The 17,628-nt window shown below is 37.1% G+C and overlaps 1 protein-coding gene across 6 annotated transcripts in view; it reads right to left on the minus strand.

Annotated features, from left to right (window-relative positions):
* Nucleotides 1–2,833: 2,833 nt before the first annotated feature.
* Nucleotides 2,834–17,628, minus strand: part of STX7 (syntaxin 7) — a 32,911-nt gene continuing 18,116 nt past the window's right edge. For all 6 annotated transcript variants that reach the window (XM_057364385.1, XM_057364387.1, XM_057364389.1 and 3 more), the window contains 8 exons: nucleotides 14,397–14,466; nucleotides 12,782–12,872; nucleotides 10,987–11,124; nucleotides 10,276–10,328; nucleotides 9,388–9,478; nucleotides 8,027–8,099; nucleotides 6,958–7,040; nucleotides 2,834–4,253 (listed from right to left, as the gene is read on the minus strand). In XM_057364385.1, coding sequence (XP_057220368.1) covers nucleotides 4,161–4,253; nucleotides 6,958–7,040; nucleotides 8,027–8,099; nucleotides 9,388–9,478; nucleotides 10,276–10,328; nucleotides 10,987–11,124; nucleotides 12,782–12,872; nucleotides 14,397–14,466 — 692 coding nt within the window. In that variant the 3' untranslated portion in view covers nucleotides 2,834–4,160. The remainder of the gene's footprint in view (nucleotides 4,254–6,957; nucleotides 7,041–8,026; nucleotides 8,100–9,387; nucleotides 9,479–10,275; nucleotides 10,329–10,986; nucleotides 11,125–12,781; nucleotides 12,873–14,396; nucleotides 14,467–17,628) is intronic.

Raw genomic sequence — 17,628 nt, forward strand, 5'->3', positions numbered from 1 at the left:
TACTTGAAATCGAGATGCTTGGGATAGGAGCAAAACCAAATCACTGCAGCTGTTTTCAAGACTAGACATTCAATACAGCCAATGGGAAAAGCTGAGAATGAGTTGTATTAAATAGCAAGTTACAGCATTGTTCATTGTTCTGCCTTTAAAAAACAAACATTTTGCTACCTTTTCTGGTTATTTCTGGGTTTGTGGARTTCTTTACTATTATGCAAACACACAACTTTCACAGAAGGATATAATGTATCAGGAAACACAAAGCTAAGTAAATGCTTTGTTATCTACATTCTAAAGCTACAGAAACCTCTGTAGCATCAGGGACACAATCAGAGACCCCTACAAGGAGAAAGATGCCTGGAAGCTGATTGCTTTCAGGTAYTTTTTCTTGCATAAAATACCTTTTCTTTCAGGTATTTTATATTGCAATAGCATCTAGAATGTCTCTGCAGGTGGGCACCTCATCAGAGGATAATTACTCCTCACTCCACAACAGCTTTGGGTGACAGCTCTAGTTTTAATTGCAAACTGAAAGGGAAAGCTGTGTGGTACCCACTTAAGCAGCACTTTGCACTGCAGGTACCACAAGAAGCAGAAAGTCATCAACTGTTGATATCCAGCAGCAAGGAGAACACTTTCCTCTCTCACTGATGCTCTTGAAATCATCAAATAGGTTCAACCAGACCTAAACAAAAGCAAAGCAATTAATCTCTTTCAAATGTGATACCCCACAACACAACCCTTGAAACATCCCAAAACAGCGATCAACTACAAGGGTATTGGTTCAACTTCACTAACAGATTATATCATCCTTTCCCTCCCCCTACCTTTAGATCCCTCATTGCACCTTTTTTCATGGTTTCAAACTACTTTTGATATCCAAAATCTAGTCCACACCTCTGATAGCAAACATATTTGCTGACAAAATACACACAATATATGGGTGGGTGACTTAAGAAGGCTCCTAGGTATGAAGTTGGCTTGGGGATATTGCAAACCCTGCTGATTATCAGAACCATTTCCAAAAGGGGAGGGGGGGGGGGGGAAAGAAAAACCTTAAAAAAGCTGTGTGCCTTTGTAATTTTCAGCTCTTTGAAAAAGTAAAAAAGAACAGAAAAGCACCCCTGGTGTGTAGTTAAAAGAACTACAAAGGAACTATTCCTAGCAGGTTCCTTCACTAAAATGAAGGGTGCTTTGATTGCATTTTTTGCCCTTGCTAATCTGACAGAAATTGATGGATAATTTAGAACAGCCAAAATCTTTGTTCTAAAAACATTGATTCATACATGTTACACACAGATGTTTTATTGGGTTCTTAAGAGATATCAAAGCTTCCTTTAAATACTTGGAAGTTGTATTTCATACATTTAAGAGTGTATATATGTAGAGGAGGAAAATGATAGTGAGAAGCTCCATTAAGAGCAGCTTAGAAAGGATATTTATGCCCCCCAACACAGACACTCTAAATACAACCCCTCCCAGCACTTTGTTTCTGCCTAATCAAGTTTGAAAATTAACAGCACCAAGATCCTTAATGAGCAATTAGGGCCTTGCAGGCCGGTCTCTCCAACAGGTACAGGAGCTTGTGTGTAAACACTCCAGTACTGACTGCCCTGGCTCACAGAAAGGAAGCAGCCACCGAGCCTGCCAGACCCACCCCTCTGACTTCTGAGAGCTGGCCCTTAACCTCATCCAGAGGTGAAGGGCTCCAGTGTCCCACCTCTGCTGGGATTCAAGACGSGAAGAATTCTTTCATTTGAGAACATGTAGTAGGGGAGGCACCCCCACACCAAAAGCAGGTTTTTATWTGAATAAATCACAAATAAAAGCAAGGAAAGCATCCACAGGGACTCTCAGCATCATTCTCCTCCCTCACAGTGCCCCAACCMCTAACACCAGAGAGTGGCTGAACAGGCACATGACTGAGAATAAAGAGCCAATTCCATGTGGGAAATAAAGACATGCAGACAAATCACACCCAGAGCAGAGTCAGCAGGTTGCAGCGGAGGTTTGGGAACCTCTGTGCAACTTACAGAATTTCCAAGTCATTTGGTGTTGTTGCCCCAGCCTGATTCTCACCAGCTMCTGACAGTTGAAACCTTTCTGTACTGGCTATCACACCTTGCAGTCACTACTGTACAAACACAGTAAAGAGGGTATTCCTTCCTTTGTAAGGTAACCAATTAGTAAACATACTATTTCCTCCCAGGAACAATATTCTTCAAGGTGGTAAACATTTTAGTAGAGAATCCTCCTAGCAGAAAACCAAACAGACAAATGCAATGTAACAAGTATCAAACATAGCCAGAATTTTGGATCTGTCAATAGTCAGAGCCAAAGAACTGCTGCTAAAGAGCTCTTTTCCTTCCTCAGGATGGCAAYGGAATCAGTCACTGACAGAGGCAGGTATGAGGTATTGCAACAGGGAAAAGATTCTCCTGGGCAAATACCATCAGGTCATTCCTCTGTGCCTGTTTGCAGTGGTGCAAAGAGTTAAACATTAGAGCCAGGAAATTTCCAAAGTCAGTCTTGGTTCACTGGTAAGAAAGCTACCCAGCCAAAATGCTGACTGCTGTTCTAGTTTAGATTACTGTAGTCTGAAAACAAAAAACTTAGGGCATTAGCTTCACCAGGTGGGGATGTAAGATCCAGGAGCATTTTCATCAACCATGTGAAGTGCAGTACAGGAAGAGAGGTTCCCTTGGGCTGCCTCACCACCTGGGCTAAAATTTTCAGGAGCTGTTCAGAGAAGTTTCAGTCATTTACATAAAGGCAAASATGACAGGTGGGCTTTTAAAGAAGGATTCTGAAAAAAAAAGCAACTACTAGAAAAGTGTACTCTTTAAAAGACCTTTATTTTGGTTGCATGGTTACAATTCATTTGCATTTACAGTTAGATTGTTCCCAAATGATATTTCATACCTCACCATGTACACAGTGCATTCTCTATCAGACTGGTGTGGAAGAATTTTATAAAATACAGATTAGGTGACTTTTTCATCTGTACACTTTCCAGATTAGTTCATCAAGATTAATAAAAAGGCAAATAGATTAGTTGGCAAAAAAGTATTTTTACATTTTTAATATATTAGTACAAAATGGCACAAAAGGAAAAAAGGTCATTTTAAAGGCTAYAAGCATCAAACTTCTTAAACTCTTTCAGTCAGTTCAAGCAATTTTAACTTAATTTCAAATACCAGTGTTGAATTTAGAATTGAACTTGTAATCTTCTTTTCTTAAGCTGTGTGAAAGACATCACATASAACTTTGGATCTGTCCATGGAAATYAAATCACAGCAGTTTCAGAACGGTGACATTCAAGTGCAGCTAGAAAGTTTGGGAATTTTTATTCTTCCCAGTAAGTCAATGAAGTCATAGACTAGAGGACATTTTCATCTAGCCAAACTCATTTATGCACACTTCAGATGCAAAGATACCAGATGTGTGCAATAAAACACAGTATTTCTTAATGCAAGAACTGAAACAAAAAAATCTACATAATTACATCATTCACCCCACATACCTTTGCAGGAGGCTTCCAGACATAACCATACTCAATGCCAGATACAGACATAAATGGAGCATCTAAAAGACTTCAAACAAACTGAAGGCTTAATTCACAGGCTTCAGGTATAAAAGAATGATCACACCAACTTCAGCAATCTAAGTTTTMTTTTTGAACCACCCATATCAAATGGGTAGGTAAATGTGATGGAAGGTAAAGAGAGAAGAAATACATTTCTAWCTTAAAAATAAATTCTGAGACATGAATTTGTTGCCTCAAGCAACAATTGAGGAGTTTGTTTTGGCAGCAACATTTAGCAATGTCCCAAAAGATAATTACCCACCCTGTCAACACAAATTATCATTACTTTGATTAGCCCCCTAAACCTTAAGATATTTTTATATTTAAGTTAATGGAACAGTTGATGACCTTGACTGTTTTATTCTGTTAGGATAGCACCCACATCCAAGAGGCAGGCAGTTATACTGATGGCAGTACTGAGAACATTATTTCTCAGATTAAAACAAGAAGTCTTATAAAAAAAATAAGTGTGATGAAGTACAGAACCACTATTTTAGTCAGCTTCACAATGAGCAAACCATGACTAGGAATTTCCTTTCCTAATTTAAATACAAATTACAATACTTTGTCCAGAGACTTATCTTGCAGAAAGCCATATGATGAGTCCAACAAGAAATGCTCCAACAGCAAGTATCATAATGAGTATGCACATCTTCTTTCGGGATCTTTGCTGCCAACAGAGAAAAAAAAAAAAAAAAAAGTTGATTGAAAACTGAACATCAGAAAAGTGCTTTTATGCTCCTACTGCTTGTGCAATTTAACAAAATTGTGTCCTTCATATAAAGAAGTTCAAGTCATATAAAGACACTCAAGGGAAAAAAAAAGCAATGTTATCTACATTATTTTAAGGCTATATTATTCAACAGAATTATTTCAGTGGTATTTTTTGATACACATAATAAATTAATGAAAGAAGGCACATTGATATAATGAATGGATGTAATTAGAACACTGGGGGAAGCAACATGAAAGAGCAAGTGACAGCATAGAGAGAAAAATGGACAATCAATTGCACAAGAGGATGTAGAAATGGTTTGCTAAGAAAAAAAAAAAAGACCATTAGTGTATATAAGGAAGGGGGCAATGGATTACAATCTGACAGTGCTGTGTATCCATTCAGTCATTTTAAAGGCATTTTTGCCATGGTGCTTAGGTACAACCTACTCTTAAAGAAGGACAAAAATCCCCCCCAAAAAACCCCAAAACCAACTAAGCAAAAAACCACAAACAAGCAAAAAAACCTAAAACACAACAGAAAAACAAAACAAAATAAAATAACCCCCCCAAAAAAAATCCCCCAAAACACCCAAACCAAACAGATATGACTAGAGACCCACTTATATAGATGTCACTACAATAAATCATGAGCATGTTGAGAACTTTCACATTTCTCATAGAGGTCTGTAACATGAGGCACCACAGCACTCAAGAGCAGCAGCAACCTGTCATCCTTTATCTGAAGGATATGAAGGATAGGAATCCCTCCACAGGATTAAAGAAAATTGCCAATGGATTTCTCCAGCTCTTGCTGATAGCCAAGGAATAACAACATTCAGCTCTTGGGATTCTAGGCCCAGAAGTAAAGCCCCAGAAGTAAAGCCAGGCTGTGCTGTACTTGGCAAAAGTTCTTCTGCCTGGGTGGTTTTGATRTTTTGAGTTTTTTTATTTTCCCCTATGAAGAACAACATCTGTGTCAGTTCTTCATTGAAGCTGTCAGTTCTTTGTCCAGTATGACCCAGACCACCAAATTTCTTAACAATTCTCTTCTTCTAGCTTTATTGTCTCATTGCCACTTCTCCCACCATCAGGCTAGGATTTCTTCATTTCATTGTTTTACTTGCTAAACTCAATCTGTTTGCTGGAGTATCTTCCTCCTGTGGGAATTCTCTCCTTACAATCAGTCTCTTTCTTCTGCATCCTGCTGACCCTCTCTTACCAGCAATGAATTGAAGTCAAACATTTCCCCTGTAATACTACTCAATCAAGGCAGGTGAACTTATTTCCACATACAACTGATCATCATTTCTACAAGTGCTGAGGCAACTGTGGTAAAAAGGGAAAGAGAAGAGAGCAGCCTGGCTTTGCCCAAACTGCTCTGCTGTGGGAATGCACTCCACATGGCAGATAAGTGATGTAGAGCTCATCCAATCACAAACAGGAGCTCTGAGGGTTCCAACAGCCTCCTCTGTTCAGCACACCTGGGCCTCTAACACTTCCTTGAGGGGGTCAGGCCAGATATAATAGTTGCTGATTTTTTCCTTGGAACAAGGATAAGTTTTCAAGCAAAGGAAAGTTGAAATCTAAAGCAAACTACACAGTCCTTTCAACCAAACACAGGGCAACTCTGCAGTGTTTGGTCTCTCCTGCAAGACCCACTGAACTTGTCAAGTCTCAGTAACCTTCTTTTGAGATTGGAAAATATTCGTCCTTTCCTCCTCAAAATAAAGCATGAAGTTGTTCATTCTAAATTTCAACCAGAAAACTAATATCTTCTGCTGGAAATTTTCGCTGCTACTTTTTTTTTTTTTTTCCTGAACTTTGTAAGTATCAAAATAGGAGGCATCAACCATATTTAATGTGCCAATTAGTCCCACTGAGAATACAGTTCAAAGATGCACCCCCTCCCACTTCTGAAATCAGCAGGCAGTCTTTCAGCTATTCTATCACTCATTTACTGTCCTAGCTACTACTAAAACACATAAGAGGATTCAAGAAAAAAAGTCTAAAGACTAACTCTAACTTGAAGGGGAAGATTAATTACTAATAAGATTATTTCTAATAAGTTCCAAAAACATTATAAAGAAGTGACACTTAAAGATTTTCAAAAGGCTTTTCAAAAAGTTTGACAATTTGAAAYATATTTTCAGCATGTGAGTAGCAAATATCAAAAGCTGGATATATACAGCTTTGGGAAGATTTTAGACAGCAAAAATTGGTGCTAACTGGCCACATCTTCAGAACACTTTCCTGCCTWTCTTCCCTACTCCTCCAGTGATCTCCAGAGGCTTGCTGTCCCATATACAGCAACCTTTAACTTCTTGAATTATAAAAGGAGGACTCTRCTTGTGCAAGGTTTTTTTGTTGGTTTGGGGATTTTTGTTTGTGTTTGTTTTACATGAAGGTTTAACTCAAGGTGCTCTTGTAGAATCACAGAAGGCTCTGAAACAGCCTGGCTGGAAACAGCCTCACAGGAAACCCAAAGCTTTCAGAAGTCACTGACTTTTGCTTTATAGTGAGCTAGAAATACCATTGYAGAATAATATAACCCTTAAAGTTTTCAAGCCTTGAGGAACTTGCTAGGCAAAATCGAAACCGCATATGAAAGTATAAGTCAGGACTAGTGCAGAGGGACAGCCTCGCACAACTGGCATTACCTGATAGTTCGCTGCTCTTGACAGCTGCTGGTTTGCTTGCTGCACGTGTACATCTGCATTTTCCACATTGGCTTCTATGCTGTCTTTGTTTTGAAAGGAAATATTTCAAATTTTGATTAGTTCATAACCCAGAAAAAGGTTTGGCATGCTGAAATGTACTTGAGAGCATATATAACAGTTGCCCCCCAATGCTGGTTTCTTCATCAGTATCCAAAGTTTTGTACCTTGTATTGCTAAAGCTTAACCTGTCTTATGCCTGAGTTAATTTCAGAACTGCCCAGGCAATGATTGGCTGAATTTACATCAGGTTATAGCTTCCCTRTTCTACATGTAAGGCTAAAACTTAGATACCAACCAGGGTAGAAATTTTCAGTACTTCCACCTCTTAAAATAACCTTTTACTTGTCTTCCAATTGCTACTCACTACTCTCTGCTCAGATTAAAGGAAATCCTAAGATTTACAAAATGAAAGGAAAAAACAAAAAAAAAACTCCCCTAAAGGCATGAGTCTTGCTTGTTATTCTATCATACTGACACAGATTTTGTATTTTTGGTAGAAAAACAGAAACAGATTATGGACTAAGATGCTACAAAAAGCCCAGAAAATATTCACTGAACGCAAACAGCAGTGTGGCTTAGCAGCTGACTCTGAAAATGTATTCTCTAATCACATTTTGTTAAAACAATAAACYTGTTTGCATGAAAGGCAAAGCATGGACCTTCATTGAATCTGYACACTTAGATCCATTAGAAAATACAGTAAAACATCCCACATAAACTCCAGTTTTATGTACAAATAGTTAAAAAAACTACTTTAAAGACATTCATACAAATGAAAAACTACAAAGTGTTTTAAACTACATTTTAAACACACTTTCTTAATGTGTTCTCAGTCCTCTCAGCCAGTCTACCCATTATTAGATTTCATCTATAAACTTTATAATCATCTATTTACTTTAGCATTGATATTCTCATTGGAGGAAATTTTCCAGCCAAAGGAAGTTCTACTTTGCAGCTTTCCAGAGAAACTGACTAAAAATTTCTCAGATAATATTTGAATTGGACTTACCTATCACATCGCCTTGTTCRTGAATCATCATTCCTAGATCTTTGAAAATTTCATTGATGTCCATAATATCAGCCTGCAGRGAAACAATCAAATCATTAATGGACATGACACATTTTAGCCTTTATGTGCATTTAGATATAAATACTGTTCCTTCTCCAGGGTGTGCACCCGTGACTCTTTACACTATAGGATAAAAAAAACCCTTAATGTGCTTATTTTGAAGCTTTTCTGGTACTTTGAKACCAACTTTATCATAATGAAGCATCTGTCAAATTAAACTGAGCGTGATACACGGAGTACACTTCAGAACACACCACAGGTAGGATCTCTCATTGCAGAGGGCTTATCTACACACACTCGTATTATTACTTTAACTGCAGGGAAAAGCTCATGCCAATATTGCTTAAAAGCTATCCATTTAAGCAAAATTAATAAATGCATGTACAGGAAGTTACTTTGTATTAGTTTAAGTACATATATTTTAAACACACAAATTTGYCTAAGCCCCCCAGTTTACAGAAATCTACACCTGTATTATCCTATTACCATCTGGTTATGMTGAAGTGATAGATGGCATGTTAGCAACTGGGGATATGATCTCAACTAATAACTGATACATGCTTATTTCAATTCACTGTAAGTTAAAGTATGGGTGGCAAGGGAGAGATTATTGGAAAAAAATTATACGTAGAATGGATTTTGTCACATGCATCAGGAAGACTTCCTGACAAATTCCAGTTCCAGCAGCTTTCTTATTGGTGGTAGAGATGTGGATTTCAGATCAACAGGAAAAATTAATTTTGTCTTCACAGAAGTCTCTGATGTCATTATTTCATCTTATGTGGCATTTTTTCATGTAGTTTACATCTTATTTTTAAATGTTTTTAACAAGCTCTTATTTACAAAAGTTTCAATGAAACAGAATATCTCTGCATTTCCAGAAATGTTAAAAAAATGCACTTCAAAATGAACATGTTGAACAATACATTGGGAAGGCCTATGAGGAGAGACATAATTTTGCTACAGTTATATTCATTATTTAAAATGGTTCTATAACATGACAATATATGAAAAAAAAATTATGTACTTTTTTTACAATCACATGAATTCAATTATTCTGTAGTTGAATCACTGAAGTTAAAGACAGTATATGAAAAAATGGCTTTCATACAGTAGATTTCAAATGTTCATTTCACATCTAAAGACCATACTTTTAGTTTTGAAGGGAAAAACCACACCCACAGACAGACCCAAACTCCTCAAGAATCATGTCTGGAATTAATGCTCATGCTACTCTGAAATGATTTTTCTTTGTAACATCCAAAGTATATTCTGCTGTAACACCACTTACTTGTACTTACCTCAAGCTGCCTAATGGAAGATTCCCTCTCCTCGATAAGACGGAGGTCATCTTCTGTAATTTCTTCATCTTGCACTTGTGCTTGTGGTTGACTATCAGACAAAAAACCAAAGAAAATCCCATACAGAATTGAACAAACACAATGAGAAATTACTCAGAAGGATAAAACTACAGTTAACTATATTACTGTTAAACTGTAGTTTACTGTACTGTTACAGTAAACTACAGAGCACATTTTACATTATCATTTACATTATAATAAAATGTGTGTGTTTTTACTCTTGCCTGTCCTGGGCTAACAGAGATGGTATAACCATCACAGCTTTGGTGTAGCACTGCTGCTGTAACAGTGCTGCACAGAGCAGGTGGCTGACTGGAAATTCTAAGCATGAATACAAGGTCAAAGTTGCTTCTGAATTACAAACTGCAGAATTTACATCTATCTGAGTAATAAAAAGGAATCTGAGACTGAGAAGCAGTTTTTGAAGAGTAGGGAAGCAATGGGAGATYCCAGTAAATACTGGGACCTTACCAMARMAGTTTTATTTTATTCAGGTTGGACTATTCTTCCTAAGTGCCTCAGAAAGCCCAAAGGCAGCTTGGGGGTTCTAAAGGAGATGGTTACAGCTGAAGCATCAAGAAAAAAGGGGGAACTTTATGTGAACTGCTTATTTTTCTTCCCATCTATGCCACCAAAGTCTCTTCTCTATCCTTGCTTTATAGAGGAAAGCCTAACTAAACAACCTACCCCAATTTGCTCAAAAAGAAGGCAACAGATCAAAAAAAGAACAAGAACCAAAAAACCCAAATAAACCATGGGTAGCTTGCTTCCCTGCAGGCTGTTTATTATTCTGAGCTAGGTTAAGGCATATKAAGTAATTCAACCTACCTGTCCCAAGAGACAAGTGTTCCTTCTTTGTAGTTATCTTCTGGAGCCCCACCCTAGATGATCAGGGTTTAMAAAAATAAATAAAACATTATAGGCCTGAAAGGAGCACTGTCAGCTTTTCTGTAAGGAGTAAATACTAGAAGGTTTTTAGTAAGTCAGTTTCAAACTGAAACATGATTTGACATGTTCTCAGCCTGATTTTGCTTTATGCAAGCATGAGGCTGAAATACAAGCAAAAGCATTCAGCTCGGTAACTGCCTGCTACAATTTACAAGTAAAGCAACGTGTAGTTGGCACAGAGTGAAAAGGCAAAATTGACAAGGAAAAGCTCAGCATCTGAAGCTACTCAGCACTYCTCCACATTAATACTCTAACTGTATCTGGCAAGCCATTCTTCCCCATAGGAAAAAATCTGTTGATATCTAAAGGTAGAGCAAAAGCATTTCAAAATCTACTAGAAGTTGCTTTTGCAAGGTTACAGCATGAAACCAGGGCAGTTTGTGGTTTTGCCTAACAAAGCTAAGGAAAAAGTAACAGTTCTCCAGCAAGGTTACTACAACTTAATGCAACCTTTACTATAAAATCATATAGCACAAGTTTTGCAGCWTTTARAGTMAACTATGAGCTAAGTAGYACTGTGGAGGCAAGTCAGAYGTTGAATACCACTAATRCCAACGTAAAGAACATACTGGCAYATTTTYKGATACTTACAGACACCCTTGAGCTGGCTCTTACTCTGGCTACAAAGTCTTTTTCTTTCTCAGCAGCTTGCCTTTGGAGTCTTTGGAAATTTGTTAGTGCTGTGGTGAACTCCCCCACAAGTCGGTCTTTCTGTATCTTTCTTTGACGCTATAGGAGAAAAAGTTTTACCAAGTCAAATGAGCTCAGGCTTTTCAAAGCTTTCTCATTTCCAGTCTGCTACATACCAAGGCATATATACTCTTTTTTTCTAAATCAGTGTAAGGGAGGCTGTCAACAAAACYATTTGCAATTCCATGGACAAATCTTTTTTCCTTCTAGGATACATAATTGCAAAAATTAAGGCATTTAAATAGGACACCAATGTGTTTATTTTCATTTTACAGCTGGAAATGAGAAATGCACAAGGATAAGAAAGATTTTGCTTTCCTTATTGTCTGCTGATTGTAAAACCTACTGTTTTGGTGTGAAATACTTTGACACCAGCAATGCTAAAATATGCAAAGGTGACTGAATGGGGAAGAGAATGCAGACAACAAAGAATAAGGCACCTCATATGGATTTTACATAAATACTGGAAATATATATTGAACTGAATCCAGAAGTGGGTTCACATACCCCCTTAAGTGCTTTGGAACAGGTACAAAAATACTTGTTCTAACCTTTCAGGTTTTTTGGTTTTTTGTTTTTTTTTTCTTTTTTTTTTAAGGTGTAGTGAAGGAAAGAGGAATATTAGGCACTCAGGAGAGGCTTCATAATATTTTCTTAAACATATACACACATCAACCCTTACAAATTTCTGACAGGTTGTCATTTGCCATTCATGAATCTGTTATGTATGCATTTTGTTAAGACAGCTTTGATAAAAGGAGTAAAATTAAACAGTTAAAACATCTCACTGTACACTTTTCAGCTCCAAGATAAAGAAACAGATAAAAAGACAACAAACCAAAAATACTTTACCTGAACTAGAAGTCTTATACCAAGTTTTAACATTGCTCTTAGAAACTTACAGCTTGACAGGATGAGCACACAAAGATMATGGCCTGCCATTTGAATTCATTGTTTCAAGACAATTCATTTTCCCAAAGGCTCCTTAGTAACCAGCCACAGACCAGGCAAATTGTTTAAGTGATAATAACACAAATCCATATTTTCCAGGATCCTGCCGTTCTTCCCTTATTTAAGTGACAAATTTTGCTAAGATAACACACCACAAGAGGGCAGACAGGAGCGTGCTAATCACAACAKCCACTTCACATGTTTTCTTCTGAAAGATTTTACACAGACCTCGGAAAGAAGYGTTTTAAAGATTGCACAGGTTGTTTTAGTACCAACTCCTGTCTACTCCTCTTGAGAAAGGAAAGGCCTGTGGACAAGACACAGCACATACGCTGCTCTGAGTGATGTAGAACAGACATACGGTGCGTAATCAAATTATTCAGACAGGGAGTGAACAGCATTTTGGCACACAATCCCTTGGCCCTGAAAGCAGAGTGCCAGCAGAGTCAGATACAGCATCACAGCAATGGATTACACAGTGTCCAGCTACCTGAAACAGCAGAAAGGCACAGCACACTGTCTTGCTTCCCACTACTTCAGTCACACTGCCTCATTCTTGATACATAAAAACAAATTTGGGACAAGTCTGGACTGCAACAAAATATTCTTATGCCTTAAGTATCCCTGATAATTTGTTGACTAACTAACCGGTGCTTTGAAAACAAAAATAAAGAACTGAAGTGACTCAAATACTCTACATGAGACAACATGATAATCAAACAAGCCATGCTCTTTGGTTTTATACCTGTTCACTTGTTGCAGGCAAAGATCCAAACTCTTTAATGTATTTGTCAGTTTCTTTGGCAAGCTGGTTGGTGTACTGCTGCTTCTGTTGCCTAAAACCAAATGCAAATTTTCATTAGAGACCATTGGGTTACTTTGCTGAACTTCATTGATTCTCAGAAAAGCATCTCTGAAGCACACAAAGACATTTTTATTCTGTTCTTTGCTGTAAAGGCATGCAGTCATGGATTCCAGGCAGGACAGGTGTTGAAGGAGGTGTGTTTCTCAGTGTGACAGCATAATGAATAATTACTCATTTTTAAATTAGATTTCTTCTATTTTACTAATGTGCAGCAACGCATTTATAGCCATTATGAATACATAAATATACTTCTGATTTGCACATAATCCTTTACCAAAATTCCCTTTTTTTTTTTTCTGAAGCAACTCCAATTCTTTACCTGCTTTGGCATCCTCCTGCCCAGTCCATATAAAAAGGTTTTACCTGGAAAGCTATTATCAAGTCATCATCATCAATATTTAAAGAAATCAAATAATTCTTGAAAAGGCCAAATRTTCAGACAAGTGAAAGATACATAAAAACTTAAGCAAGCTTACTCTACATACATAAATTATCCCAATATAAAGGGTCTGGAACATGTTCTTCACAACAGTTCCTGTGCTGTTTAGTTGTGAATTTATGACTAGATCCTGTTGGGTTATTGCATCAACTGTGTATGTTGTGACCTTCACTTATTCCCAGACACCAGTAGAATATATACTGCGGATTTTACCTGGCTAGTGTTATGGACCCTGAACTCAGGCAATTATAAGCATTTTGGCTGTTCACACAAAATGAACGTCATGACTTTGGTCCAATACACACCTCCTCCTTCTATCCAACAGCTACAGCACAGCATGAAACACACTGAAAATGCCAGGGTGAGCACAATGTTCCTTACATGTATTTGTGATTCTGAGATTAATGTGGTAAAGGAGTTCAATAAAAAAAAAAATCATTCTGGTTCATTAGACCATGCAAAGAAGTGGAAAGCAGCTGCTGTCTCTGCTAGAGGCATATTAGTGAAAGTCCACCTTTAGGTGACTGAACTCCAGCAGAGCATCTGCCTTAGAGTCTGATTTCACTTCTGTTACGTTACTATTTCTGGTACATATTTGTTGTATAATGTCATCCCTTACTGTAGCTTTCATCACTAAAAGCAACATTTACCTTCCTCTCCCAGTATCCCACCTCACAAAAAACCCACCCCAGCATATTCAYTACCTTGTGACACTTACACAGACAGATTGGAAGCATTGACTGGAGTGGAGGGGTRTGGGTGTATGTTTTTGAGCAGTGATATTGCTTTCTAGTTGTGTCACTATCCCTTTGCTGACATACAGCACAGATTTTATAGATGTACTGATACTGCAGGCAGTGTGCACGGGCAAACCAGCTGACTTGAGTTTACAGACTATCCTAATTTTAGAAAGCACATCTCCAACACTTAAGTTTCGAATATTTCTCTACACTCACCTTTTTCAGAGAAATCAAGCACTCTGCCCAACAAACATTCACCTACCAGGAGATTGTTTACAATGCAATGAAATCAAGTGTTTTCACATGAAGTACTCACAGCTGTTGCCTCARTTCAGGCGTGTCTTGTGGTGTTCCAAGCTGATGTAGTATTCTTTGTATTTCAGCAGCTGTTTGTRAAAAGGAAGAAAAATTTGAATGGGGCACAGACAACTCTTACTTAGTTTTATGCATCTTTGCTTCACAATTCTAAAGCCATATAAATTGACAGAAGCTGRTACTCTGGASTTTTTCAMCCTACTACAAAGATTCCAYTTTTAAGTCCCAGAMCAACCACTGAATGATWTTTGCCAYGTCAAAGACAAAATCTGKTRTTTCTTAKWAAGRATGTGAATGCATTYRAGTATTTAKGTWGAAACAGGCAATTTAAWGATTAGTCAATAGYTTCCCTAYAGCAAGCCTAAATAAGRGRGTTTATTTTATTTTTWWAAAAWWARSMRSMMMAWWMYTAWTYYKGKTTYYTTTWWSSMWWWYMWTTTKGRAAASCMAWKGRARRMYKSYWWWAMMWTWWCTTWMMMMAWWWTTYMRGAWYCMWKSMWYMMWKRARRRRMMRRMAMMAARKMWTYMWKGGSYTWMMRGWAWTWAAAARRRRAAAAWYMMKKKKYCMRRTTTAAATYRAAGTTTTGAAAGTCWTATATTTTKAAGTRTGAGATATAAACTGCCAGTGATTTTTAAGTGTATTTCATAAAACATATTCATTTTGAACTGCAAGAAGTGACACATTGTTTGACCCTTATTTTCAGCCTAATACATTTTACTGCCACACAAGGAAGCAAGGAGAAAAATGGACAGAAACTTCAAGGATAGGTAGTTTTTGATACTGCAGAACTTATATCCTTAAAATGCTTTATCTCAGATTAATACCCTCATGCTCTGCAACAGAACAATAAATAYAAAGAATAACTTATTTTGCTTGACTTGGCTAAKAGTACATTTGTCTTCTCTGTATTTCTRTGGCTCTCCCCTGCCAGAGTGGTGTACCACACAGACAGATATGGTAAAATATTATGTGTTATCTTAATTTCATTACCTCAATCTTTCTTGCTTTTTTCTAAACACAATTAAAAATGAAGTATGTAACAACTTTACATAATGAAGAAAAACATGTTAAAAAAGAGAGTACTTTTCCATATACTATAGTATATGGCAAGATCTGTAAGAAACAGAACTTCAGGTAAAAGAACAAAATAAGCTATGATTTACATTAACCAGTTAGATAAAACTGCAATTCCTCAAAGCATTTTTAGCAATAATATTAATTCTGATCTTTGCTTCATAACAAGTCTCCATTGAATGTTGTAGATGATACTGGATTATCTACGCTACTTTACAAAACATCCCAGCGCTGACAACTACTATAGCCAATTCTTTCTGTGCATACCCAGGTAATGAAAATATCAAAWCAGGGGCAAGTTAGATTTACATGAGGTAAAAAATCAAATACTTAAGGCAGGTGTTTTTGAGGGAATTGAACAGCATAAATTACTAACAGAATTTCTGAGGGGATTAGCACGGTAAGATTGGCTTCATGCAGCTTGTATTTTAACTTATTTTGCTGAAAACCAGCAAAACATAGGGGAGATTTTTAATTTTTGCCCATAGTAACTACTGGCAGCTAAGAACCAGCCCTTTCCTGCCTCCTGCCTGCAGACCTGAGGCAGTGTCTGGCTGCCCACACTTGTCCTGGGCAGCTGCAGCAGGTCACACTCACTGATTAACACAAGCTTGGTGTAATTAAGTTTCCTTTCTATGGTCAGTGTAAAGCATTGTTTTAACACAAACAAACAAACAGATAACTGGTGTTATCTTCAAGAGCATGGAGTTTTAATATCTATAAAACCAAACACTAATTATCCTGTATTTGTTCCAAGACTCTCTCCCTTCTGATTCAAGAGCCCAGGAGCTCAGTTATTCCGTCTGTACTTTTAAAAGGGAGAGTAAAAAAGAAAATCAAAACAGAGACAGAAAAAAATAGCGGTGTGTTCTACTGCCACCTAGAGGTCCATTATTTAACTGCAAGTACAGAAAATGCAGGTTTGYGTTTTAAATAAAAGTTCCTTGAAACAAGGCCTACACTTATAACATTTGCATTCCAAGTTAATTGCATATTTATCCTACTTCTAAAGCTGAACACCAGTAGATAATTGAGAGAAAATTATAAGCCAGAACTAAGAAACTGCTCAGCTATAAAATTTCAGAGGCAGAGCTCATAACAGTTCGGGTCTTGTGATTAAAAAATTTAGTGTAAAATTAAAACATGTTTTACCTGTATGTACACATAAAAATAGCAAAGTTCTAATGGGCTTTCAAATCACAAGGGGAAAAAAATGAAGAAAAAAAATCCTAAGGACTGAACTGACAGCATTTTTTTCCTATAATTTAGTATTTTCCACCTTAACATTTCACAACAATGGATATTATTGAAAAAATTCAATTATTTGTTTATATTAAGTATACCACATAGAAAAAACTAAACTCTGCTTATTCAAGTAAGTAAAGAGAAAAAAGGCAGAGCARCAAAAGCAAATTTTGGCCTATAGTCTTTAGCAGCGCTCCTGAAGACGCTTCACCAAAAAGCCAAAAATAAGTTGGTAGGACCAGTGCAACAAAGGAAGTAGAGAAGCTGACCTTCCTGAAACCTTGATTCACAGTATACACCTGCAGGTTGATGAGTCAAAGAAATCCAGCCTTTGTACTCCTTTGTATTAATATAAACACACTGGAGTGTACATAAACTAAGAAACACATTCTTTATAGTCTTACAACTCTTTTGGTTTGGCTTGTTTTTTTACATATTTCTTACTGCAYCTACTTCTGTTTCAAAYATTCAATACAATATCCTAYATATAATCACAAAAACACCTAAACTATAGACATTTAGTCTACMGTCACAGGTTCATGAACTCATATAGCTTTATTCATAAAACCAAAATTTTTAAATGTGCTTAAGGACTTTACCACTGGGATCACAGAGGAGAAGGGTCTTCTTCCCTCCCACGTGCACACAGATCTCACAGAATCTGATTAAAAGCAAGAACTAGCTTTGTAACTGCTTAGATCATAAGACAATATTCCTTTCTTTCCTCAAGAAAAGCCTTAGTATTTCCTCCCAAAGGCTGACTGCAGAAATACCTCTGCTTGCTCCTTCCACTGCTCCATTTGTGAAACAAGCAAGGAGAAGAACCAAGCAGGCAATGAAGGGCAAAACTGTGGAAACCTGGGATTACTCTCTGGAAAACAGGAGTCCCTAAATTCCTGGTTTCACAGCTGAT

Source organism: Malurus melanocephalus, unplaced genomic scaffold (assembly GCF_030028575.1).
Source record: "Malurus melanocephalus ecotype Western Australia unplaced genomic scaffold, MMel_1.1 scaffold_38, whole genome shotgun sequence".
In the NCBI taxonomy this organism is placed as follows: Eukaryota; Metazoa; Chordata; class Aves; order Passeriformes; family Maluridae; genus Malurus; species Malurus melanocephalus.